This window comes from Malus sylvestris, chromosome 3 (assembly GCF_916048215.2).
Source record: "Malus sylvestris chromosome 3, drMalSylv7.2, whole genome shotgun sequence".
Lineage (NCBI taxonomy): Eukaryota > Viridiplantae > Streptophyta > Magnoliopsida > Rosales > Rosaceae > Malus > Malus sylvestris.
In genome coordinates, this window is record NC_062262.1 from 24365785 (window position 1) to 24393701 (window position 27917).

Below are 27917 nucleotides of genomic sequence, written 5' to 3' on the forward strand. Positions count from 1 at the left end.
CCTTTCTATAGCCACTTACATTGAGTGGCATAATTGAAACTAAAACCAATTCTCCCTCACACTCTATATGGCCGGCCATGTGAGTTCATTGGACTTTCATGCCCTTTGTGTTTTCAAGTTGTCATACAACTTGAGTTATTAGACTTGACATTCGAAGCCCATTGGGCCTTGAGGCCCACAACTAACTTGAGGTCTAAAACGAACTTATTCGTTTGATTAATTAACATATTAATTAATCCTAACCATAAATAATTAACCATTTAATTATCCTTACTCATATCCGTTGTTTCTTCAATCTTTATCTTACACGGTGTATGATCCATTAGGTTCCTTTTAGTGAGGCAGTGGGCGATTAGAACTCTTCAAATCGATTGTGAATTGAAACTTACTTTTCAATTCTTCCTTTAGTGATTATACACCTTTAGGGCTTCCACAAACCATGAGTGACACCTAACAGTATGTCATGGCTACCCAAGCTAATCAGAAGAGGTGGATAACCTTTTTAGTTTGGGATTACAATGCCATACAGTCTTTCTCTAATACAATACTCTTGACCATATTGTTTGATTTGATAGTTTATTCATGTCTACTATCCAATGTGATTCTCTTACTTATATGATTACCTTGAATGTGATTTGGAACAAATTCCTAAATCTCATTCTTACTCTGGCCAGAGATTCTTAATCATATCATAGAGTATTCTCCCTTAAACGGTTTAAAGGTTAGAGATCCCTTGTTGTGCATTCACTTACCTCCATGGCTAAGTGGCTTAACCCTAACTATGTTGTGGACACCTTTTGAAGGAGTGACTTTGACATAGTCAAAGATCAAGGACCTGACCATAAGACAACTATGATGCCTCAGGCCAAATGACTACTTTGTATTATCCCAACCATGAGTTTTCATGTGACATGAGTATGAGAACTCCTTATTGATTGCATTCAGTGGACTCATTCTCTATTGATCACTTACATGCTTGTCTCGGTGTCAATCACACCAACGACTTGCGACCAGTCACTCTCTCTAAGAGAAGACATATCACGTACTGATCTTAACAGACTGTCAATTCCCAATTGGCAATCCTATGATCAAGAACGTGTAGGATATGTATAGGAAAGACAATGGTCTCATGAATCTAACTTTTTTAGATCACATTCTCCCAATTACATATTCCTTGGACTTATCGTTTAAGCATATAACATTTACATGAGCCCACTTTAAACAATAATTTTTGCCCTTTATATTAAACTAGATTAGTTTAACATGTGAAATGTCCATAAAGTATCATCATATTATTGGCTTTAAGGCACATTTCCAACAAATTCTCCTTAGTTTTGGCTTGTAGATTTAAGGGCCTCAAACCATATGACAGCTGATCTTCAAAATCTGTCTCTGGCTTCTCCATATCCAACCACTGAGCTTGTTTAAACTGCCAATGGTAAAGGTTTGACTGTGTCCCATATTGGTAGCAGTATTATAAAGTCTTCTGCTCATCCCATTATGTTGAATTCCATCTTATATGTGCCTAAGTTGACTCATAATCTATTATTAGTTCACAAAACATGTCTTGATAACAATTGTTGGCTCATTTTTTATGCCTATTGTTTTTTGATCCAGGACAAAGCCATAGGGAGGACACTATACAAAGGCCTTTGCAGTAATGGACTCTATCCCATACCAACTCTTGCTCAATCTCAATCTCACATTCAGCAAGCTATTGCTTGTCTTGGACAACTTGTCAATTCCAGTGTTTGGCACAAATGTTTAGGTCATCCTTCTAATATTACCACCTCATTGATGCTAAATAATGCTAGTATTACTTGTGATAAAGATGTTGTTCCTACTATGTGTCAAAGTTGTTTATAGGGAAAATTTACTAGGTTACCTTTTCCATCTAGAACTCATCAATCTTCTACTCCATTTGAAATTGTACACATTAACCTTTGGGGTCCTGCGCCTTATACTTCCAGAGATGGTTTCAAATACTATGTCACCCTTATTGATGAGTGTACTCGGTTTTGTTAGATATTTCCTCTCATAAATAAATCAAATTTCTTTGCCACTTTTGTGCGTTTCTGTTCATATGTACATACTCAATTTTCTACTACTGTCAAGATACTACAAACTGATGGTGGTGGTGAGTATGTCATTCACAAATTGCAATCCTTTTTACAACAACAAGGAATTATACACCATAAATCCTACCCATATACACCTCAACAAATGGTTTGGCTGAGCGTAAACATAGTCATATTATTGAAACCATAATCACATTACTTCAACATGCTTCTCTACCATCCAATTTTTGGTCTTTTGGTTGTCAAACTGCTGTTTATCTCATAAACAAAATGCCTACTCCCATTTTAGAAAATATATCCCTTTTTGAAGCTTTGTATGGAAAACCCCCTATAATTTCACATCTTAAGATATTTGGCTGCTCATGCTTTCCTTTTCTCAGACCTTACAATGCATCTAAATTACAACCAAAGACCACCAAATGTGTCTTTCTTGGATATGCCTCTCAGTACAAGGGTTATATTTGTTTTGATGTAAATATTACATATCTCGGCATATGGTATTCAATGAGTTGGATTTTCCATATAAATAGTTGGTTTCTCAGGGTCATCATTCTTTTATACCTATGCCCTCTAACAACAATTTCCACACATTAATTCCCACACTTGATGATATTTTGGTTTCTTCATCATCTGGAGGTTCTATTTCACACCATACACATCCTGTCTCTGTAACTCAATAGTCCTTGCCACTTGTCCCCATTTCTCATGCAGCTTCTTTTTCACATTCTCCTCAAAGTCCCCTTGTTTCTCAACCATAGTCACAACCACAGTCCATTACTGCTAGTAACAATTCTTCAGCTACACTCCTTGTGGATTCCATACATAGTCATGAGGATTCTGTGAGCTCATCATTTAGTCCTGAGAACTGCAAGTGGTTCTTCCTATTACTCCCATTAATTTGCATCCTATGCAAACTAGGAGCAAAAGTGGTATTAGCAAAAGAAAGGCATTACTTACTACTTTGGTTGAATCTAGTGAAATGGATCTGTCAGTTATTAAACCTACATGTTATAAAAATGATTTTAAGGTTCTAGTCTGGTACAAGGATATGTAGAAGGAAATAGATGCTCTTCATTCTCAAGGGACCTGGTCTTTAGTATCATTACCATCTCAGAAGAACCTTGTAGGTTGCAAGTGAGTTTTTAAACTCAAAAGGAACTTTGATGGCTCAATTGCATGACACAAGGCTCGTTTGGTTGTAAAAGGTTTTAGTCAAGAACCTAGTTTAGACTTTGGTGAGACCTTTAGCCTTGTGGTTAAGCCAACAACAATGAGATTAGTTTTGTCCCTTGCTGCTCATTTTGGCTGGCCTCTTAGGCAATTAGATGTGAAGAATGCCTTTTTGCATGGTTTTTTTGTAAGATGAGGCTTATATGTCACAGCCTTTGGGGTTTGAAGATTCTAATCATCCACATCTTGTTTGTAAACTTCATAAGTCTCTTTATGGCTTCAAATAGGCCTCTCGAGCATGGAATGAACAGTTCACTGCATTTCTTTTAAAACTTGGGTTCAAATCAACATATTCTGATACTTCTCTATTCATACACACAATTGGCAGTGATGTTGTGATTCTATTATTATATGTTGATGATATTATCATTACTGGAAGTTCAATGGCTATGATTCAACAAGTTATTCATTCTCTTACTTCTGAGTTTGACCTTAAGGATCTTGGGGATTTGCATTATTTCCTTGGCATACAAATCACTAGAACAACTTCTGACAGTCCAAGTATATTCAAGACTTGTTGCAAAAAACAGAAATGCTTGAATCCAAGCCTTGTGACACTCCTTGCTTACCTTATAACAAACTTTTGAAGGATGATGGCATTCCATACAACAATCCCACTGCCTATCGAAGTATTATGAGTGCCTTACAATACCTTACATTCACCCGTCCAGATATCTCATTTTATGTGCACCAAGTTTGCCAATTTATGTAGAATCCTATGTTGTCTCATTTTACTGCAGTGAAAAGAATATTAAGGTATTTGAAAGGCACAATGCAACTTGGACTTACTTATCCGAAGAGTGATCTGACCATAAGAGCTTTTAGTGATGATGATTGGGCAGGCGATTCAAATGATCGAAGGTCAACCACTGGATTGGTGTTGTTTCTCTGTTCAAATCCTATGTCTTGGTCTTCCAAGAAATAGCAAACTGTCTCTCATTCTTCCACAAAGGCTGAGTATAGGGCTATGTTGACTACATTTGCTGAGATTGATTGGATATTACAACTTCTTGCATTTCTATAGGTTAAAATACCTTTTCATCCCGTTCTCTTTTGTGACAACTTGCCTGCTATAGCATTATCTTTTAATCTTATCCAGCATCAAAAGACAAAACATATCGAGATGGATGTTCACTTTGTTAGGGAGAGGATTGCAAAAGCAGCTTGGAGTTCAGTTTGTGTCTTCTCGAGAACAATTTGCAAATTTCTTCACTAGGGGTCTCAATGCACCTTTATTTCAAACTCATTGTAACAATCTCATGCTTGGCTTATCCAAACATGAGATTGCGCGGGGGGGGGGGGGGGGGATGTTAGAGTAGAATAATGGTAGATATAGTGCCACTTGTCAACTCAATGTAGGAGTAGTTAGTTACGATTGTTGGTAAAGCGGTTATGATGTATGGCTTTACTATAAATAATAGTTGTGATGTAATAACTTCTTAGTTTAGTAATAGTAATCGGAATTGTTATTCGTACTTCAAAAATCTCATTTTGCACTCCAAACTTTCTATAATGAGAAAGAAAATTACACTTATGAAGAATGTAGAATGATATTTTTGGAGTGCTAATAATAGTTCCCATAGTAATACAATTTACATAAACCTTTCATTTCTCTCCCCGAGCTCCCTCTCTCTCTCTCTCTAAGTTTCATCATTTCTTGATTAAAGACTGATGCTTAACAATAAATGGGGTTTGTGGAATATTCTTTTGAGAAAACCAAAAAATTAAAAATAAATAATTCATGGCAAATCTACAACCCCACACAAAATACAGAAAGCGATTGCGTACGTTCACTCCAAGTAAGTCGTCGATGGATGTTTGAAAACCAAAATCCACCACCCATTTTCTCTTCTTCTATGTCATCAAATATTCTAATAGTCCTCCGAAATATAGTCGTTAAATCTTAATTTTTATACGTTCTAACTAAAAACTTGGCGTTTAAAAGTTGGAAGTATCCGACAATTCAGATAACCATATTAAATCCTGTCAATATCATACAACTGTATTGTAAATTGTAGTACCAATCCTATTCCCATATTAAACTATCTCTGTTTTTCTTCCCCCCAAAAAGTACGTACTACAACCAAACCCGTTAAAACCAATGCCCCTCTCTCCCTTTTCTCCAAACCCATAAGTCCACAACTATGGCTCCACCTCTCCCTCGCTTACTCCTCCTCTCTTCTCTCCTCCTCCTCTGCCTCACCATCCCCTCCTTAGCCCACAGTGGCCACCACCACGACGGTGAAACCGAACCCGACACCAACGACAGAGAAACTCCGCATGACCTTCGTTCGAGGCCTCTAATACTAGTCAAGATTTGGTGCCTCATCATAATATTTTTTGGGACGTTCGTACCCGGAGTTTCGCCTTATTTCTTCACGTGGAATGAAGGGTTCTTGGTTTTGGGTATCCAGTTTGCTGGGGGTGTGTTTTTGGGTACGGCTATGATGCACTTTCTGAGTGATTCCGATGAGACTTTCAAGGACTTGACCCAAGAAAAATACCCTTTTGCGTTTATGTTGGCTTGTGGGGGCTTCTTGCTTACAATGCTTGCTGATTGTGTCATTTCCTATGTGTTCCTCAAGAACAAGAGTGTTGTGTCTGCTGCTGATCTTCAGGTTCGGGGTAAGTGCTTTTGGTCTTCTAGATTTTGTTCTCTTTGCTTGCTGAGCGAGTGAAATTCCTTGAATGGGAAATTAAAAACACACACGCTTTTTAGCCTCACACACACTTCTTTTTAATCATTTCCGTTCATTCTGTTTGATTTACTCAATCCGATAGCTAAAAATAAAAAAAATTACAAAGTTGTGTGAGTAGCTAAAAGGGTGTGTGAAAATCACATTCCTACCTGTTTCCGTTTTATTTATTCAGTTCGACAATCAAAAATATAAAAATATAAAGGGAATAAAAGTGTGTTGAAAATCTCAGTCCTTGAATAAACAACTGTTTGGTGTTGGATTTTTGTTTCTTTAGTAACAATTGTCGTTTGGTGTTGGATTTTTGTTTCTTTAGTAACAATTGTCGTCTATGAGATTTGAACTCCCACCTTTTCAAACTTAAATAAGTGGACACGGGGGTACCACTAAACGGACTGTATGTGTGCTTTTGCTGAGAGTTGTGATTGCAACCATAATTTATGAAGCAAAACTAGGCTTGAGGTTGACTGTAAAACTAGGGCAATCAAGTGATAGTTTATTTATCACTGCAGGTAATATTGAGCAGGGAAAAGGTGGTCAATATGGCACTCAGGTAAGATATATACTTGCTAAATTCATAATCTTCTGGTGGTAATCATATCAGGATTTCCATACGTATTGGGGGATTACTCGGTGGTGGTTCTGAGACTGACTCGAAACTTATTTTCGATTGACCTGACAGAGCCATACCCAAAACACTGTGGTTGCAAGCGCTACTTCACTTGGGGACAGCATCTTGTTGATAGTAGCCTTGTGTTTCCACTCTGTGTTTGAGGGCATTGCAATTGGAGTCGCTGAGACTAAAGCCGATGCTTGGAAAGCCTTATGGACAATTTCTCTTCACAAGGTATTTGCTGCCATTGCCATGGGCATTGCTCTCCTTCGAATGATGCCTAACCGTCCCTTCTTGTCATGCGCTGCCTGCGCTTTTGCATTTGCTATTTCAAGTCCTATTGGTGTGGCAATTGGAATCCTAATAGATGCGACAACCCAAGGAGCTGTGGCTGATTGGATATTCGCGATTTCAATGGGTCTAGCATGTGGAGTGTTCATATACGTAGCAATAAACCATTTATTGGCGAAGGGTTATGCACCCGACAAAGCAGTTTCAGTCGACAAACCCCAGTACAAGTTTCTGGCAGTTTTGTTGGGTATTGGGGTAATAGCTGTTGTGATGATTTGGGACACTTGAAGTCATTGTTCGTGCACGATTTGTTTGTGGAAGATTGCGTTCGGAAGTATAGATTTGTAAGTAGCAAGGCAAAGGATTGATAGATGTGATTTTGGTTTTATTTAGATATTTGCTATCATATGTTATCAGTTCAGGATAGAGAGCAGTGTTGTAATGATCTCCAAGAATGTTTTTATAGCTTATGTGGCTTGGCAATCATCTGGATGATGATCATCTTACATACAAATATATAAAATTGTAAGTGTATTGATACAGTTATAAACAGATAGCTTTGCGGTTTATATATACAAGCAATATTTGGGGAAAAGGATCGAACTCAGTACCTCGGGTGCAGGAGTAAACATCCTTAACCACTTAAGACAAGTCCCTCGGGCTTTCCAGGTCAAGCAGCGTATCCTAATGCCATTGAACTACAGCCAAATGCCATCGTCTTGTGTATTTTATTTCTTCTGTTTGATTCGCACAAGATTCACTTCTCAGAATCTTTCGCATCATGAAGATTCATTTGTTAGAATCTTTAGATTCATTCCTAGGATTCTGTCCAAACACAAGCTGTATAATAACACCCTGAACCCTTCAATTTTTTCATGCACCACAGAAAGGCTTGCTATAATCTGTTCAAGCTCTCTCTCCTCCTCTGCCTCATCCTGGGCCAACAGTGCCCAAGACGACGATGAAAGCAACAAGAACGACACGTTCACACCCTTTCCTCTAAGATTCTGATACTGTTAAAGATTTGGTGCTTGATTTTGGTGTTTGTTTGGACATTTGTAGCCAGAATGTCGCCCTACTTCTTTAAAATAACAAGGAGTTCTTGGTTCTTGGCACGTAGTTTGCACCGGGGGTGTATTTTTGGGAACAGTATCGTGCACTTTCTGAACGATTCAAACAAGACTTTCCACTAAGCAAGCCTTTTGGATCAATAATTTCACCAAATGTCTAAGGGTTGTTGATTCTATTGAAGGGCCACTGAAACCAGCAAGAACAATGGCATTCTCAGCCTTCGCAACAAGCCTCTAATACTCGTAAAGATTTCATGCACGGTTTTCTTTTTGGGGACATTTGCAGCCCGAATGTCGCCCTACTTCTTAAAGTGGAACGAGGGGTTTCTGGTTCTAGGCTCACAGTTTGCTGGTGGTATTTTTCTGGGAACAGCTCTCATGCACTTTTCAGATTGATTCAAACAACACTTTCTGTGGTTTCGTATGTATACTAAGCAGGACAGTGACCCTCAAGCTCAATGAATCCGGACCGTCCCTTCTTATCATGCCCGGCATATGGCTTTCTGCCTCCACTTCCAGTCCAACTGGTATCGGAGTTGGGCACGACTCAAGGTAGAAGGCGGATTGGATCTCCGCCGTTTCGATAGGTCTGGCATGCGGCGTGTTCATATACGTATCCATAAATCATCTGCTTTCAAAGGGCTATACAGCTCACCGGCAGTCTCCATTGACCCCATTACAAGTTTCTGGTTGTGTTGTTTGGGATTGTAGTAGTAGTATCGGTTGTCACGATCTGGGACACCTGATATAATCGGCCAAGCAAGGAGCTTGTCGTTCAAGTAGTTAACTGCATTCACCCTATAGGCACGTACTGGTTGACACTCGAAGTTGACGAAGCCATATTAGGATACATGAGAACAACAAATATAAATATGACTTATAAATTTAATTGTAATTAATATGCAAATGAGGAACGTGTTCAGAGTATACAACATTTAGAACACTAAAAAGAAATAATATAAATTTGAATGGGTTTTCCGAAAACCCTAACATGCCATAAAACCTTTCATAAAACATATCTCGTATATAATGTGCTAACTAGTGGTATGAGTATTGCCCGAAGGTATATAAAACTCTTCATTCTGAACACGTTCCTTAAATGCATATTCATTATATTTAAATTTCTATTATTTTATTCATATTCATTGTTCTCATGCTTTCTAATATGGCTTCGTCATCTTCGAATGTCGGCCAGCACATGCCTACGTTGGTGTTTGGGAGAATATCAGGGTCAAGCGAGTCAGATTCTACCTGGTGATATATTCTTATAAAAATAGTAAGAAATGGGGTTTGTGGAATATTCTTCAAGAAAACCAGAAGATTAAAAATAAATAATTCATGGCAAATCTACAACCCCACACAAAATACAGAAAGCGATGTTTACTCCAAGTCAAGTGGTCGACGGATGTTTGAAAACCAAAATCCACCCCCCATTTTCTCTTCTTCTATGTCATCAAATATTCTAATAATCCTCCGAAGTATAGTCGTTAAATCTTAATTTTTATACGTTCTAACTAAAATCTTGGCGTTTCAAAAGTTGGAAGTATCCGACAATTCAGATAACCATATTAAATCCTGTCAATATCACACAACTGTATTGTAAATTGTAGTACCAATCCTATTCCCATATTACTCTCTGTTTTTCTTCCCCCCCAAAAAGTACGTACTACAGCCAAACCCGTTAAAACCAATGCCCCTCTCTCCCTCCTCTCCAAACCTACAAGTCAACAAGATGGCTCCACCTCTCCCTCGCTTACTCCTCCTCTCTTCTCTCCTCCTCCTCTGCCTCACCATCCCCGCCTTAGCCCACAGCGGCCACCACGACGACGACGAAACCGAACCCAACACCGACGACAGCGAAACCCCGCATGACCTCCGTTTGAGGCCTCTAATACTAGTCAAGATTTGGTGCCTCATCATAATATTTTTTGGGATGTTCGTACCTGGAGTTTCACCTTATTTCTTCCAAGTGGAATGAAGGTGTGGGAGGATAAAATCCGGGTTTCGACTCATGGGCCAATCCAAGTCACCTAAGGATGGTGTTATGCAAGATAAACCGTAAGGAAAGCCCACGAGGAACAAGCAGGTGGACGTGTCCAGATAACCGCCTCCATTACGGAGGATCACCAAGGAAGTGGGAAAGGAAGGTATGACGTGGTGCTTGTTCCCGAAGCATGCAGTCATACTACGAGGACCACTAAGGAAGTGGGAAGGAGAGAGAGATCGTGGTACTTGCTCTCCAGGCATGCAATCCTACAAAGATGGAGTGGAGCCAAAGAGCAAGGGAGGGAGAGAGGAGAACCCGAGAAAATCCAAAGAGTAGAAATCAATCGACTGACTTGAGCGTCGGAGTATCTTTTGCAGGTACCCGCTCGCCAAACTGCGGAGGAAGATTATTTTGGGACATCTCGAAGAAGGATTCGGCGAACGTGAGCACGAGATGCTGCGACGTCCGAAGTATGCCGCGCGAAGGAAGAGTTGGCCGAGGTTAAGCGAGTGAGGGCCATTGAGCGCGAGATGAATATGCAGCAAATAAGTAAGGAGATGGCTTCCAGCTTCAGGTTCGGTTGGGTGCAAAGCCAGCAGCGCCCAGAACATCGATTTGTAGATGATCCTGACGCGTATGATCGCCATATGGGAATTGAATCGGGTGGATACGAGTGGTACGAAGGGATGGATCCTAAAGATCGGAGACCCTCAGACCAACCTGCTTCTTCTGATCCTATCCCAAGCAGCGGGTTTGTTACTACTTCCGGACCCATCTCGAGTTTAGGCTTTGGAGGCTTTCAATCCGGCCCTCGTTTCGGTGCTCAGTAGCTCTCGCAAACGCGTGGTCTGTTCTTTTGGGCTACACCCCATTTGTGTTGGTGATCCATTCTCGTGGGCTAAAACTCCATCTGTGTTTGTAATATGTTTTTTCCTTTATTATCTCCGTTGTATCTTCGCGCGATTGTCGTTCACAAATTGGGCCTTCGCCCTTCCACTTCCTAACTCTTCTTGTCTGTTCCTTTTAATTTTCAATCGTAACTGAATGTGAACAATTATCCTTTATCTTTAAATTTGAGTTTTCAAACCAAAGAGGTTAACTTATCTTAATAAGACACGATCACCTTAGATTTTGAATTTTCGTTTCTATCAATTTTGAATTGCCTCTATATAAAGGGATGTTTAAGAGCCATTAGATAGTACCTGGATCTTCATGGCTAACAATCGAAAAGTGAAGCTCCACTTCCGGCTCTATGCTGATGTTCCCAAAAAAAGAAGCTCCCGGAGGGGTTCCAGGGGTTCTAGGAATGTAATCGAGCTAGGTTCTAAATCCTCTTCTCGTTCGCCAGGGAAGGCTTCTTATTCTTCTGAAGTCCCTAACACTTTCCGTGAATCCTCATACCGGTCTCGAACAAGATCGGGTGGAAAACAAGCTCTAGACTCCATTGTCGATGGAATGATCTCTCCGGGGCTAAATCATACCATTCGAGCTCTTAATCCTATTACTGACAAAATGGTCTCTCCGGGAGGGAGTCACGCAACTCGAGTTCCTGACTCTATCGCCCGTTCTCCTAACCCTTATGCAGGAGATGAAGCGGGTCCTTCTTGCGCACCTTCCCGTCATCGACCACACTGTCCCCAGTGTTTCGACTACTCTCTACTATTGAATGAGCGTGAAACTCTGTAGGGACACTTACAACGCGCTGAACACCAGGTGGATTGTCTCAGGGGGGAATTAATGGCTACCGATCGTGTTGTGTCTGCTGTTCACTCAGATGGCATATATGATAGTTTTAAGCAAGGCGTCCAATATTTCCGCTCCAAGGCAAAAACGGCATTTCCTTCCGTAAACTGGGATAGTCTCTCTACCCCATTAGACTAGGTGTCATTTTGCTCGTAATAAGTTGGGCCTTTAGTTCCAACCACTACTGGGATGTCTAGTAGTGCTGTTGTCCTTGTTTTTACCTTTTCGCTAGTAGGTTTACTTCTCATTCTTGTCTCTTATCGCACTATGTGTCGAATGTTTTAAATAAAACATATTCTCTTTTACGGCATGAGAGCAACATCCCATAGCCTAAGCTTTTTACCTTTGTACATGTCACGCCTCATTTTCCTTTATTCAATCTTGGATGGGTTTTTGCCCATTGGTTTTCCTTTCCTGCTCGATCTTAGATTTTCGATCTTGATTGGGTCTTTGCCCATACGATCTTGGGTTTCTTTTCCCACTCGATCTTATATTCGCGATCTTGATTGGGTCTCTGCCCATCCGATCTTGGGTTTTATTTTCCCACTCGATCTTTGATTTTCGATCGTGATTGGGTCTCTGCCCATCCGGTCTTGGGTTTTATTTTCCCATTCGATCTTTAATTTTCGATCTTGATTGGGTCTCTGCCCATCCGATCTTGGGTTTTATTTTCCCATTCGATCTTTGATTTTCGATCTTGATTCGTTCCTCATCCCTTAGTTTGTACTCTTCAGCTTTAAACTTTATTTTAAGATTCGAATGAAATGCAACTTTATGTATCAAACAATAGGGAGATGTCAATGGACATCTAGGGATACACCCTTCGATATGCAAGGAAAACGGAAAGGGATTTACCCTTCAACATTACTGGAAACAGAAATTTAAATACGGGAAACATAAATACGAAAAGTTAAATGTGGTACTTTCTCAAATGAATTGCGTTCCACGGGCGCAGCACATACTGACCTGTTTCAACATGCCTGAGTTTATAAGCTCCCTTTCCGAAGGCTTCGGTCACCTCATACGGTCCTTCCCATATGCGTCCAAGCTTCCCTGCATTCAAATATTTTGTGTTTTCCATGACCTTTCTCAACATCCATTCTCCTACCTTAAATCTTTTCGACTTAACCCGTTTGTTGAAGTAAGCGACAACTTGGTTCTGGTAGTTCGCAAGTCGTAGTGCGGCGATCTCTCTTTGTTCCTCGACTAAGTTGAGGTTATAGGCTAGTTGCTGATCGTTCTCGCCATTTTCCACAACTAATGTTCTAACCGTAGGTAGACCGACCTCTGTAGGGATAACCGCTTCAGTACCATAAGCGAGAGAAAATGGGCTTTCACCCGTTGGCTTCCGTTTTGTGGTGCGATAAGCCCATAGTACATTAGGGAGTTCCTCATGCCACTTTCCTTTACGTTGTTCCAACTTTTTCTTTAAGCAATAAAAAATCGTTCGATTCGTCTTCTCTGTTTGGCCATTGCCTTGGGGATAACTTCTGGAAGAGAATTGTAATTTGATCCCTTTCTCAGTGCAATAGCTTCTAAACCTTCGATTGTCGAACTGCGTTCCATTATCCGTCACAATCGCCCTTGGTATGCCAAACCGGCATATAATGTTCCGCCATACGAATCTTACAACGTCATCTTGTGTGACAGAAACATATGATTCTGTTTCTACCCACTTAGTGAAGTAGTCTGTGGCAAGAAGGACGAACTTGTTACTTCCGGGTGCCCTCGGCAACGGGCCTACGATATCCCTGCCCCATTTTGCAAATGGCCAGGGTCCTACGACTGGATTGAGTTCTTCGGCGGGTTGTCTAACAACTGGGGCATATTTCTGGCACTTGTCGCATTTTCTTACATACTGCTCCGCGTCTCGAGCCATGTATGGCAAAAAATAACCTTAAGTTAACGCTCAATGTGCTAAGCTTCTTCCTCCTGAGTGATTCCCACACATTCCTTCATGTAATTCTCTCAAAACCCATTCGGACTGCCTTGGATTTAAGCACCTGAGGTAAGGTCCTGAGAATGACCTCCTATAGAGCGTGTCGCTAAGGATTGCATATCTTACTGCTTTCATTCGGAGTTTTCTCGCTTCCACAAGATCTTTCGGCTGGATCCCTTTTGTCAAGTAGTTTACGATTGGCGTCATCCAACAGTCATTATCCTCAACTTGAGCTTGCTCTGGCAACAGGTTGTTAAATCCCAACCTTTGCCCGCTAATTTGCATCATGTCCGATTGTACTGCTCCGATACTCGAGGAGTGCATATATTCTACTTCGGCTACCTGCAGGTTCCCTTGTGCGGTTGACGCCGTGCACGCTAGCTGATCCGCTCTTTTGTTCATTTTTCTAGGTATTTGCTTCAACTCGAAATACTTGAATCCATTCATCAGCCCTTTAACCAGTTACCGATATGCCTCCATCCTCGCATTTTTAGTCATATATTCTTCAGTTGCTTGGCCGATGATGAGTTGTGAATCATTGTGCACGGTAAGACGGCTTATCTTCAATTGTTTTGCAAGTTCAAGGCCTAGTACCAATGCTTCGTATTCTGCCACGTTGTTTGATGCAGGAAAATCCAACCGAATCGAACACTCTAAGTCTATACCTTCAGGAGAATTAAAATGATCCCTGCCCCAGCTCCTGCTTGATTGGATGACCCATCCACATAAAGCTCCCATTTGATCTCATTAGGGTCGGCTTTTGCAATTTCTTCGCATTCATCCTGCAAACTTTCACGAGGATAACATTCTACAAGAAAGTCAGCAATTACCTGTCCTTTGGCTGCGCTTCGAGGCTGATACTTTATGTCAAAGGAACTAAGTTCGATGGCCCACTTCGTAATCCTTCCTGATAAGTATGGTTTAGATAAGATAGCCCTCATCGGTTGATTAGTTAATACCACAATGGTGTGTGCCTCAAAGTACTGACAGAGTTTCTTCTTTGCGGTTACTAAGGCCAACACCATCTTCTCAGTGGGTGAATACCTCTTTTCTGCATCGATTAAACTTTTGCCCACGTAAAATATGGGTTGTTGAACCGAGCCTTCTTCTCTGAATAACGCAGCGCTTACTGCCCCTTCACTTACAGCTAGGTACATGTATAACAACTCCCCTTGCTTGGGAATGGTTAACAACAATGGGCTCATGAGATATTTCTTCAGTTGTTCGAAAGCTTCCCCTTGCTCATGCCCCCACACATCGCCTTTCCAGTTTCGTATGGCTTGGAAAAAAGGTTTGCATCGATCGGATGATCGTGAGATGAAACGACTAAGGGCAACGATTCGCCCGGTTAACACTTGAATGACTCTGGGTGTTACCGGATCTGGCATGTTACAGAAAGCTTCAACTTTCTCTGGGTTCGGTTCAATACCTCGCTTGTTCACTATGTGCCCTAAGAACTGCCCAGATGATACACCGAATGCGCATTTTGCCGGGTTTAGCCGCATGTTATATCTTCTCAATATGTCAAAGGTGTTGCGTAGATGATCAATGTGTTGGCACCTTTCTTGACTTTTGACGACCATATCATCAATGTAAACCTCCATTGTATTTCCGATTTGATTTTTAAACATCTTGTTCACTAACTTTTGATAAGTCGAGCTGGCATTCTTAAGTCCGAAAGGCATAACGGTGTAACAATACAATCCACGCTCAGTGATAAAAGCAGTCTTCTCTTGATCTTCAACAGCCATATGAATTTGGTTTTAACCAGAATAAGCATCTAAGAAAGACAATAGTGCGTACCCAGCCGTAGCATCCACCGTCTGGTCAATCTTTGGAATTGGAAAATAATCTTTCCGACACGCTCTGTTCAGGTTGGTATAATCCACACACACGCGCCATTTTCCTTTTTCTTTCTTGCCCACCACCACGACATTCGAAACCTAAGTTGGGCACCAGACATCACGAATGAACCCAACTTCGAGGAGCCTATCGACTTCTGCACTGATAATCTGATTTCGTTCTGGCGCAAATCTCCTCTGCTTTTATCTGTGTAGAGGACAACTCGGATCAACATTCAACTGATGGCATGCCATTTCCAGATCAATTCCTGGCATGTCCGTATGAGACCATGCAAAAACATCAGCGTTGTTCCTTAGAAATTTCATCAACTCTTCGACTTCCGCATCAGATATGAGGGAGATAATAAAGGAAAAAACATATTACAAACACAGATGAAGTTTTAGCCCACGAGAATGGATCACCAACACAAATGGGGTGTAGCCCAAAAGAACAGACCAAGCGTTTGCGAGAGCTACTGAGCGCCGAAACGAGGGTCGGATTGAAAGCCTCTAAAGCCTAAACTCGAGATGGGTCCGGAAGTAGTAACAAACCCGCTGCCTGGGATAGGATCAGAAGAAGCAGGTTGGTCTGAGGGTCTCCGATCTTTAGGATCCATCCTTTCGTACCACTCGTTTCCACCCGGTTCAATTCCCATATAGCGATCATACGCTTCAGGATCATCTACAAATCGATGTTCCAGGTGCTGCTGGCTTTGCACCCAATCGAACCTGAAGCTGGAAGCCATCTCCTTACGTATTTGCTGCATATTCATCTCGCGCTCAGTGGCCCTCGCTCGCTTAACCTCAACCAACTCTTCCTTCGCGCGGCATACTTCGGACGTCGCAACATCCCGAGCTCCTTGCAAACTTGTGATCTCTTCCTCATATCCGTGAAGCTTAGCCCGGTACTCTCTGACTTGTTGCTGAGTAAGGCTGAGGGATTCCAACCTGGCAGCTAGTCTGTCTGATTTTTCCCTTTGAAGGAGAGCCATCTGGAAACAACGTTAGGGCTAAAGCTTACAAAAATGACGAAGGCATGAGAGAATAAAGGCATACCTTCATAAGGCAATGCGATTCATAAGAGTCGACATCGTCATCGAGCATTGCCTCAAAACGACCAGCGTCACTAGGGTGAACCAAGCCCCTTGCCACAACAGTAGCGGCACTTGCATTGTCCCATAGATCGTCGCCGAGGGTGACGTGACTCCCATCTCTTTTTGTGAACTCAGACCTCCAAGCTTGAGATGAATTGCTGGAACCATCACCACTAGCCGAGCCGAAGATGGGAGGAGCCGATTGCCATAGCATGGATCTTGGGGCTGTGCCGAAGATAGTCGGCGAACCACGCCTAGACTTTTGGACCTATCTGCCAGAGGACGCTTATCTGACCTGCCTGCAATTCTGGGTATAGGAAGATCACGTAGGCGACGTAACGCAGCGAGACGGTGGAATGTCAAAAGGTGGTGAAGCCATCGTAGGAGAATAATTTAAGTCAGAATTTGTGTCCGATTGCCCTGACTCTTCGTCTTCTCCTCCTTCGTCTTCTTCTTCTGAGCCCTCCATTCGAGAGTCGACCACAAGTAAGGAAGACTCTGCGCTGAACTGAAGGTCAAGATCCAGAGCGAAGATAGATTTGAGTAGGGGGTCTGGGGGCAACAACCGGTCGACCAAACAGTACTGGAAGTAAATGATGGAGTTGCGGAGATAGGTGATTTGAGTGAGGGTGTCGGCAACTTCTCTAAAGCTTCATATCTTCCTCGTCACAAACTTCTTTAGCTAGTATTTTCGGTCTTTAGAAATGATCTGTTCGGGACCATCTGATAAAGCTACGAAAGAAATTCATGGTAAGTAAAGTCCGCATATTTATAAAAAAAATAATAAAGGTAAATTTATATATACCAGGTTTAGGACTGAAAGCAGAAGGAATAGATAGTTGTGATAACTCGGGAGCCTTCCAGTTCCCCGAAATCAGAAGAGGACGATTCTTCCAATCTCTGGCTCTCGAAGGGCCCAATGACAAGAATTTCTTACGATATCTAGGTTTAAAATTAAAGAAGCTAGTTTCACCCTTAATAACCGTCAAGTCAAAGAGATAGAGAAAATCCCTAAAACCTAAGGATACGCCTAGCTTCAAACCCAATGCCAGAAAGGTCGACATAATCAAGTAAGAATTTGGGTTCAGCTGCATAGGGTGAGTATTAGTGAAGAATAAGATGAGATGAATCATAGGGTGGAGCGGGAAACTAATGACCTCTAAATGGTCCGAAGACAAAACGGTAGACCCAGCTGGGATACCGAGGCCTGAATACATGTCAGCTCCGGCAGGAAGTGGGCTAAGGTGTATATCATCTGGAACATGACCTAGGTCACGAGCCTTGACAATTTCGAAGGGTGGTGGAGTACCACCATATTTAGACCAGGGTGTACGTCTCAACATGATAAACGGGTGGGAGACTTATCGTCCAAAATTTGGTTAGATAAGACAGAAGGGGAATTTGTGCTCGTAATGTTTGAAATATTCTCGCAAGAGGAGCTTGAAATGAAAATTACCTGTAAAGTAAGAGGTTTCTGGAGCAAGAAATCACAGGCTTGGAAAAGAAACTAAGCAGAAGAAGTGAAGACAAGCAAAGATGGAGACACAAGGTAATGACACACACACGCACATGTACATATATATACATATATATATATATATACATGCGTGCATAAGATATACACGAATATATAAACAGTACGTGCAAAGATCCGCATGTCAGTATGCAGAGATATGCACACATAAGTTGCTCGTAGATCTGCCTATATATGCCTACGAATCCAAACATATATATGTATACACACATAAAGTACATATGCATACACATACATATATATATATATATATAGAAAAGCATGCAAAAATCTGGACGTGATGTCCACATGGGATATGTGTATATATATATATATATATATATATATAGAAAGGCATGCAAAAGCATGCAAAAATTTGGCCGGGACAGGATGTCCACAAAAGTAAATATAGGGAAACGTGCAAAAGTCTGTCAAGAACGTGAGGTCCTCAAAAGTATGTATATATATATATGTATATATGTATAAAGGTAAGACGAGACAGGACAATGAGTTATAGATAGTACGCATAAGTGTGACATGTCAGACTGCACAGTTAAATTTCGTCAGTCCTCTTTCGTCATGTCAGTCCACTTTCGTAACGTCAGTCCTCTTCCGTAATATTAGTCCACGTTCGTAATGTCAGTCATCATCCACTTTCGCCATGTCAGTCCACTTTCGTAACATCAGTCCTCTTCCGTCATGTCAGTCCACTTTTGTAACGTCAGTCCTCTTCCGTAATATTAGTCCATGTTCGCCATGTCAGTCCATTTTCGTGAAGTCAGTCCTCTTTCGTAACGTTAGTCCACTTTCGTAATGTCAGTCCTCTTCTGTAATGTCAGTCCATAATGTCAGTCTCTTCCATTATGTCATTCCACTTTCCTAATGTCAGTCCTTCGTAATGTTAGTCCTCAGTCCACCTTCGTAATGTTCTCGTAAATCCTCGTTCGTAGATCTTTGTTCGTAAATCCTCGTTTGTAAATGTCAGTCTGCTTTCGTGGAAGGTGTCAGCCCATATTTTATGTGAAGGTGTGAGGTGACTTTCGTAAAGTAAGCAAAGTAGCCTATCTGGCTTTCGAGAGTCAAGCACACGAAACAATGACTTTGGTAAACTCACTGAAGGTAAGTTTACTCGTATAAAAACAACTCCCACAAATGTTGGTCTTAGTAAGAAATGCTAAAAGTTTAGCTTGGTTCAAAAAGCATAGTTTCAAGGCCACATGTGATCGAAAAACTTAGTTTTCCCCTATTTTACATACGTAAAAAAGGGAAAAATGGGGCATTGTGGGAGGATAAAATTCGGGTTTCGACTCATGGGCCAATCCAAGTCACCTAAGGATGGTGTTATGCAAGATAAACCGTAAGGAAAGCCCACGAGGAACAAGCAGGTGCACGTGTCCAGGTAACTGCCTCCATTACGGAGGATCACCGAGGAAGTGGGAAAGGAAGGTATGACGTGGTGCTTGTTCCCGAAGCATGTAGTCATACTACGAGGACCACTAAGGAAGTAGGAAAGAGAGAGAGATCGTGGTACTTGCTCTCTAAGCATGCAATCCTATAAAGATGGAGTGGAGCCAAAGAGCAAGGGAGGGAGAGAGGAGAACCCGAGAAAATCCAAAGAGTAGAAATCAATCGACTGACTTGAGCGTCGGAGTATCTTTTGCAGGTACCCGCTCGCCAAACTGCGGAGGAAGATTATTTTGGGACATCTCGAAGAAGGATTCAGCGAATGTGAGGATTGCGGTCAACAAATCTGTGGAGGTATTTCTTCTTGTAGGAAATCTACTCCAACAGAAGGGTTCTTGGTTTTGGGTATCCAGTTTACTGGGGGTGTGTTTTTTGGTACGGCTATGATGCACTTTCTGAGTGATTCCAATGAGACTTTCAAGGACTTGACCCAAGAAGAATACCCTTTTGCGTTTATGTTGGCTTGTAGGGGCTTCTTGCTTACAATGCTTGTTGATTGTGTCATTTCCTATATGTTCCTCAAGAACAAGAGTGTTGTGTCTGCTGCTGATCTTCAGGTTCAGGGTAAATGCTTTTGGTCTTCTAGATTTTGTTCTCTTTGCTTGCTGCTCGAGTGAAATTCCTTGAACGGGAAATGATAAACACATACGCTTTTTAGCCTCACACACACTTCTTTTTAATCATTTCCGTTCATTCTGTTTGATTTACTCAATCCAACAACAACAACAACAATAGCAACAAAGCATTTTCTCACTAAGTGAGGTTGACTATATGAATCCTAGAATGCCATTTGGCTCGGTTCTGTGTCATGTCTTCCGTTAGATCCAAGTACTCTAAGTCTTTTCTTAGAGTCTCTTCCAAAGTCTTCTTAGGTCTTTCTCTACCCCTTTGGCCCTAAAACTCTGTCCCTTAATCGCACCTTCTAACTGGATCGTCACTGTTTCAGTAGGCATTTGTTTGATTTACTCAATCTGATAGCTAAAAATAAAGAAATTTACAGGTTTGTGTGAGTAGCTAAAAGGGTGTGTGAAAATCACATTCCTACCTATTTCCGTTTGATTTATTCAGTTCGATGACCAGAAATATAAAAATATAAAGGGACTAAAAGTGTGTTGAAAATCACTGTCCTTGAATAAACAACTGTTTGGTGTTGGATTTTTGTTTCTTCAATAACAATTGTCGTCTATGAGATTGAACTCCGACCTTTTCAAACACTAGTACAAAAACATGTTTGCGCTACGTAGGTTTACCTTCGTCGCACAAAACTGCTTTGCGCGACGCTAGGATTCGTCGCGCAAAATTGCTTTGCATGACGTATGTCTTCGTCGCGTGAAGCTGTTTTGCGCGACGTAGGGGTACCCTACGTCGCCCCTACGTCGCGCAAAGTGTTTTTTTTTTTTTTTTTCCTTTGGGGTTCTTGCATTGCCTTTTTCTTTTGTGGTATCCATTTGTGTAAATGTTTTAATTCGTTGATCGAATTAGTTCATAAGCAAAAGGGAAATACATATTTAAAAAAAAAAAAACACTTTGCGGGACGTAGGGGTTCTTGCATTGCCTTTTTGTTTGTTTTTTTTTTTTTTTTGCCTTTTGTTTTTCTTTTGGGGTTCTTGCGTTGCCTTTTTCTTTTGTTGTATCCACTTGTGTAAATGTTTTAAATTGACGATTGAATTAATTCATTGTATTCATATAGGGTTAAGGAATGTAGCTGTAAAAAATCATCAAAATCGGAGTTAAAATAACCGTTAAATCGTGATTTTTCATTTGTCGCATTCGAAAAGGTTTGTCCCGTTACTTGATATCTGAATTTTTTTTTTTTGCAATTTTTGGCATATGCGATCTCGAACATATACAAACAAGTTTGACGGTTGGATCGTTGAAACTAATTTCGTACAATGCGTTTCCCATCAAAACAATAGATTCACTAACACTTGGAGTTTATTTATACTTTCATTAAGTATAACATAAGATTTTGTGGTATTCACTTTTGTAAATGTTTTAATTCGTTGATCGAATTAGTTCATAAGCAAAAGGGAAATACATATTAAAAAAAAAAAAAAAAAACTTTGCGCGATGTAGGTACCCTTGCGTCGCGCAAAGTGTTTTTTTTTTTTTGGGCCTTTTGCTTTTCTTTTGGGGTTCTTGCATTGTCTTTTTCTTTGTGTATCCACTTGTGTAAATGTTTTAAATTGACGATCGAATTAGTTCATTGTATTCATATAGAGTTAAGGAGTGTAGTTGTAAAAAAATCATCAAAATCAGAGTTAAAATAACCGTTAAATAGTGATTTTTCGTTTATCGCCGTCGAAAAGGTTTGTCCCGTTACTTGATATCTGAATGTTTGTTGTTTGCAGTTTTTGGCGTATACGATCTCAAAGCATGTACAAACAAGTTTGACGGTTAGATCATTGAAACTAGTTTCGTACAATGCGGTATCCCATCAAAACAATAGATTCACTAACACTTGGAGTTTTTTTATACTTTCATTAAGTATAACATAAGATTTTGTGATATCCACTAGTGTAAATATTTTAAATTGACGATCAAATAAGTTCATTGTATTCATATAGGATCAAGGAGTGTAGCTGTAAAAAATCTTCAAAATCGGAGTTAAAATAACCGTTATATCGTGATTTTTCGTTTATAACCGTCGAAAAGTTTTGTCCCGTTACTTGATCTCTGAATGTTTGTTTTTTGCGATTTTTGGCGTATGCGATCTCGAAGCATATACAAACAAGTTTGACAGTTGGATCATTGAAACTAGTTTTGTACAATGTGTATCTCATCAAAACAATAGATTCACTAACACTTTTATTTATACTTTCATTAACTATAACATAAGATTTGTGGTATCCATTTGTGTAAATGTTTTAAATTGACGATTGAATTAGTTCATTGTATTCATATAGGATCAAGGAGTGTAGCTGTAAAAAATCATCAAAATCAGAGTTAAAACTACCGTTAAATCATGATTTTTTGTTTATAAACCATCGAAAAGTTTTGTTCCGTTACTTGATTTTTGAATGTTTGTTTTTTACGATTTTTGGCCCATGCGATCTCGAATTATATAAAAACAAGTTTGACGGTTGGATCGTTGAAACTAATTTCGTACAATGCATTTCCCATCAAAACAATAGATTCACTAACACTTGGAGTTTATTTATATTTTCATCAAGTATAACATAAGATTTTGTGGTATGCACTTGTGTAAATGTTTTAAATTGACGATCGAATTAGTTCATTGTATTCATATAGGTTTAAAGAGTGTAGCTGTAAAAAATGATCAAAATCGGAGTTAAAAACCGTTAGATCGTGATTTTTCGTTTATAACCGTCGAAAAGTTTTGTCCATTTACTTGATATTTGAATGTTTGTTTTTTACGATTTTGGGCGTATGCGATATCGAAGTTTATACAAATAAGTTTGACGGTTGGATCTTTGAAACTAGTTTAGTAGAATGCGTATCCCATCAAGTTGAATGGTATATATATTTATTAAGTAGTTTTAAATTTATTTATTTTGTACGTATAACACTTAAGAAATTAAATGGTATATATATATATATATTAAGTAGTTTTAAATTTATTTATTTTGTACGTATAACACTTAAGAAATTAAATGGTATATATATATATATATATATTAAGTAGCTTTAAATTTATTATTGTAGTTTGGATCGGATTTTTGTTAGAAAAATATATTATTGTGAGTTTTATGTAAAAAAAATTGAATTTGAAGGAAATAAAGTTAAATTTTCAGTAAATTTTATAATATATTTTTTAAAATAAAATTACCTTGCGGGACGCACAAACCAATGCGTGGCGCAAGTTGTTAAATTTTGGCTCTCCAAGTGAAAAAAATAGGCGCTGTTTTTAAATTTTTCCCAAATTACTCATAATAGAGGTGCAATTGGAAGAGTCCAAACACTACCCTCTCTCTCACTCGGTCTCTCTCTTCCCTCTCGCCCTCTCTCTCTCACTCTGTCTCGCTCTTCTCTCCCACTCCGTTAGACGAAGACAAAGACGAAGGAAGACCCAGCCACTACACACTCATTTGCTCCTCCTCCGCTCCACCCTCCGTCGGAATTCCTCTCCGTTTCTCAATTCTGAAGGTCCCTTCACATCTCTCTCTCTCAATGTTTTGCTAGGTCCAGATTTCAATTTTAGTTTGTGTAATTAGATTTCAATTTTAGGTACATCAAAATTGGAATTCAGATTTCAATTTTAGTTTGTGTAATTAGATTTCAATTTCTGGAAATAGGTTGCTGTAAATTTATGGGGTAGTAGAATTTGGTATGTTGTAAAGTGTTTCTTGGTATTATGAATTTCTGGAAATAGGTTGCTGTAAAATTTACAGAAGTTCGTTTTGTGAATTGGGTGTATGAATGATTGGGGTTTTGGTTTTGCAGGAGGAAGCTTGGGGTGTGGGTAAGTTGCGGCATCGGCGGCTTGCAAATTTGATTGTGTATTGCTGTGATGGGGATGAGAGGCTGCTTGTTGTTGAGTACATGGCTACTGATACTTTGGCTAAGCATTTGTTCCACTGTATGTCAAACAAAATCTATCTTTATTTACTATTCGTCTTTCGACTTCACCTGGTTTATTAAGAATGCTATTTTTAGCTCAGCTTCTAAGATTTCTCAGTGACCCTTTTGTGAAGTACGTCTAAATACATGGCTTTTTAACAAGCAAACATTGAAATGCAAGATGGTATTGACATTAGTTTTCTACAACATGACACGTTCCATTAACCTTTGTTTTTTTTTTTTTTTTGTTAATGGTTCGGTCATTGATCTTAGTTGGCCAGTAATCTTACGATTCTTACCTTGTAGTTTTGTTAATCCCAGATGATATTAAACATTGCCTTTCATTTGGAGAAGTTGTGGCGAGGTGGTTTTTACTTTTTAGTATACTCTGGTATCTAGTGTACCAGTACTGTGCTTGTCTTTGTACTGCTATTTCATTAAGTTTTGCATAAGCAATCAATTCAATGTTTTGAGGTTTGTTCCTACAAATTGAGAATTAGTTGCTGTGCTCATCAAAAATTAATTTTTGGGCTCTGCTTGTTTATACAGGGGAGAATCAAACCATTGAGTGGGCCATGCGTTTAAGAGTGGCTCTTTATATTGCTGAAGCTTTAGATTATTGCAGTACTGAGGGCCACCCGTTATACCACAATTTGAATGCTTATAGGGTTCTCTTTGACGAGGTATTCGATTCTCAAATTCAATCATCTTAGTTTAAAATGTGTTTTCAGTCACTTCATTGTTCACTACTTTTTAGGGTGATAATGTGGTATCTGAATGGACTTGTAAGATGGTGATCCTCGTCTTTCATGTTTTGGCTTGATGAGAAATAGTAGGGATGGGAAGAGTTACAGCACAAATCTTGCTTACACGCCACCTAAATATTTAAGAAATGGTAATAACTTCTCTAGCCTAGATATCACCTATCCCTTTGATCATTTTTCTTGTCACTATTCTAGTTTTCCTATCTAAACTTCTGCTTGAGATATTCTGACTTTACTGGTTTTTTATTTACTTTGTAGGAAGGGTCACTCCAGAAAGTGTTGTTTATAGCTTTGGCACCGTCCTTCTAGATCTGCTTAGTGGGAAGCACATCCCTCCAAGTCATGTATGTGGACTATTATAAATGTGTGGCATCCACATTTTACAGGTACTGTGTCCTACTCCTTTGCTTACATATTCAAACCAGAGTCTTTAGTGTTGTACTATAGTCATGTTGGAGTGTGTCAACTTGTAATTGTTCGCTCAAAGTTGAAGTTAATTGATTACAAATAATCTTTAGTGGATCTGTTTATACTAAACTTGAGTAGTTCAAAAATAAATGTTAAACAACGTGGTACTCCTTTTGTTTCGTCAATAATGGCTCTGTTTGATAGCTTATTTCAAAGTATTTGGTATGGTATTTATTACAGCTTGTGTATTCGTTTCATGCCAACTACTCCATTTTGATGATGCAATTTACTTTGGATTTATAGCTTGTGTATATAAGGACATGTTATTGCCCTGACGGAGGAAGTGGAATCCCTAAAAGATAAGATTGTGGCCCAAGAAGCAACCTGGGATGCTCGGGAAGCCCATATTGCTGCCCAGTTTTCGGCCCAAGACAAGAAGATGAGCATGATCTTACGGGCCTTACAGATGTCCAGCATCCAAATCCCGATGCCAGCACCTGATCTTGCTCCACCTTTGACATCTTAGCCGCTTCGCCAAACCGATATCTAGTAGCCTAATGTATCAAACCTGGAAGACTATTTGTTGTAGTTTTTTCTTTTTTGATTGGACATCTTGTATGTACATTTTCATATATTTTATAATTAAATACTTTTTCTTGGTTGATTAATTATTGTTTAGAAATTAATTACAATATTTATTAAAAATTAAATAAAAAATATTTTTGCCAAAAAAAAAAAAAAGGTTTGCGCGACGTAGGCTGTGTCGTGCAAAGTATCTTTGCGCGATGTATGTCCTTGAGTCATGCAAAGTTACTTTGCGCGACGCATGTTTCTTCTTCGTCGCGCAAACCTTTCTGTTATTGCCTTGCCGCGACGGTTAGTGCGCGACGAAGGTTCGTTGCGCTACGTTTTGCGCGACATTTTTTTGACTTTGCGCGACGAAGGACCGGCGTCGCGCAAAGTGTTTTTTTTTACTAGTGAAACTTAACAAACTGGAGATGGGGGTGCCACTAAACGAACTGTATGTGTGTTTTTGCTGAGAATTGTGATTGCGACCATAATTTATGAAGCAAAACTAGACTTGAGGTTGACTACAACTAGGACAATCAAGTGATAGTTTATTTTTCACTGCAGGTAATACCGAGCAGGGAAAGGGTGGTCAATATGGCACTCAGGTAAGATATATGCTTGCTAAATTCATAATCTTCTGGTTGTAATCGTCTCAGGATTTCCATACATGTTGGGGGATTACTCGGTGGTGGTTCTGAGACTGACTCGAAACTTATTTTTGATTGACCTGACAGAGCCATACCCAAAACACTCTGGTTGCAAGCGCTACTTCACTTGGGGACAGCATCTTGTTGATAGTAGCCTTGTGTTTCCACTCTGTGTTTGAGGGCATTGCAATTGGAGTCGCTGAGACTAAAGCCGATGCTTGGAAAGCCTTTTGGACAATTTCTCTTCACAAGGTATTTGTGGCCATTGCCATGGGCATTGCTCTCCTTCAAATGATGCCTAACCGTCCCTTCTTATCATGCGCTGCCTACGCTTTTGCATTTGCTATTTCAAGTCCTATTGGTGTGGCAATCGGAATCCTAATAGATGCGACAACCCAAGGAGCTGTGGCTGATTGGATATTCGCGATTTCAATGGGTCTAGCATGTGGAGTGTTCATATACGTAGCAATAAACCATTTATTGGCGAAGGGCTATATACCCGACAGAGCAGTTTCAGTCGACAAACCCCAGTACAAGTTTCTGGCAGTTTTGTTGGGTATTGGGGTAATAGCTGTTGTGATGATTTGGGACACTTGAAATCATTGTTCGTGCACGATTTGTTTGTGGAAGATTGCGGTGGGAAGTTGTTTGGACCCAAAATTACATCATCGGCCTGTGCAATCAAGGTCGTTGAATGGACATAGCTCCCAACCGTTGGATGAAAAATGAAGATAATTTTGTTATTATTAAAGGATAATATTATGGTTTTTATCATAATTATCTTTTAGTGATTTATCTTGACACTTTCTTATGAAAGATGAAAATATATCTCCAACTGGAAACATGGCAGCATGATTCGAGCTGAGTTGGATGTTTGGCATGTGGATGTGTGGTTTGGATCGGTTTTGGTGGACAGATATGCATGCATATGATAAGGGTGAAGTAAAAATGGTGATAAGATGGCAACACAATCTGATTAGAATCGTAGGGATACATGGTCTTCATGCATGCTTTGGTGACTTGTAGATGGGATTGTTTTGGGAAGTGAACTGCCATGTGTGACCTTCTAATTAATTCATGGATGGGATTGGTGCACGTAGGCTTTATCTAGGGGTATGGCGATTATATGAATTACCTTTTAGAGTTGAAGTGGATGAAGGAATCATCATGCATGCACGCGGTCTTTGGTGGAAGGTTATTGTACATGCATAGATAAAGGTTCTGATGGTGGAATAAAAGTATCATTGAATATTCTTGGCAGGATGCCAATAATCTAGCTCATCAAGATTGCATCAGGTTGCAGGGTAACAACAAGTTTTGATTGATGCGATAAGACGTGAGGATGGGAGCAAATAAAGATTCAGAGTCACAGTGCAATTAGGATTGGTTTCTGTGACTTGGGCATGCAAATTTCTATAAATACCAAGCGGCAGAAAACTAAAAAAGCC

At 39.9% G+C, this 27917-nt stretch overlaps 1 protein-coding gene and 1 pseudogene across 1 annotated transcript; both read left to right on the forward strand.

Moving 5' to 3' along the window:
• The first annotated feature begins 5361 nt into the window (after positions 1 to 5361).
• LOC126615039 (zinc transporter 11-like) lies at positions 5362 to 7503 on the forward strand. The gene is made up of 3 exons (XM_050282745.1): positions 5362 to 5933; positions 6517 to 6557; positions 6687 to 7503. Exons 1-3 carry the CDS (start codon positions 5453 to 5455, stop codon positions 7194 to 7196), a joined length of 1032 nt encoding a protein of 343 aa, XP_050138702.1. The 5' UTR covers positions 5362 to 5452; the 3' UTR covers positions 7197 to 7503.
• A 2133-nt stretch (positions 7504 to 9636) lies between these two features.
• Positions 9637 to 27334, forward strand: LOC126615037 (zinc transporter 11-like; annotated as a pseudogene).
• The last annotated feature ends 583 nt before the right edge of the window (positions 27335 to 27917 follow it).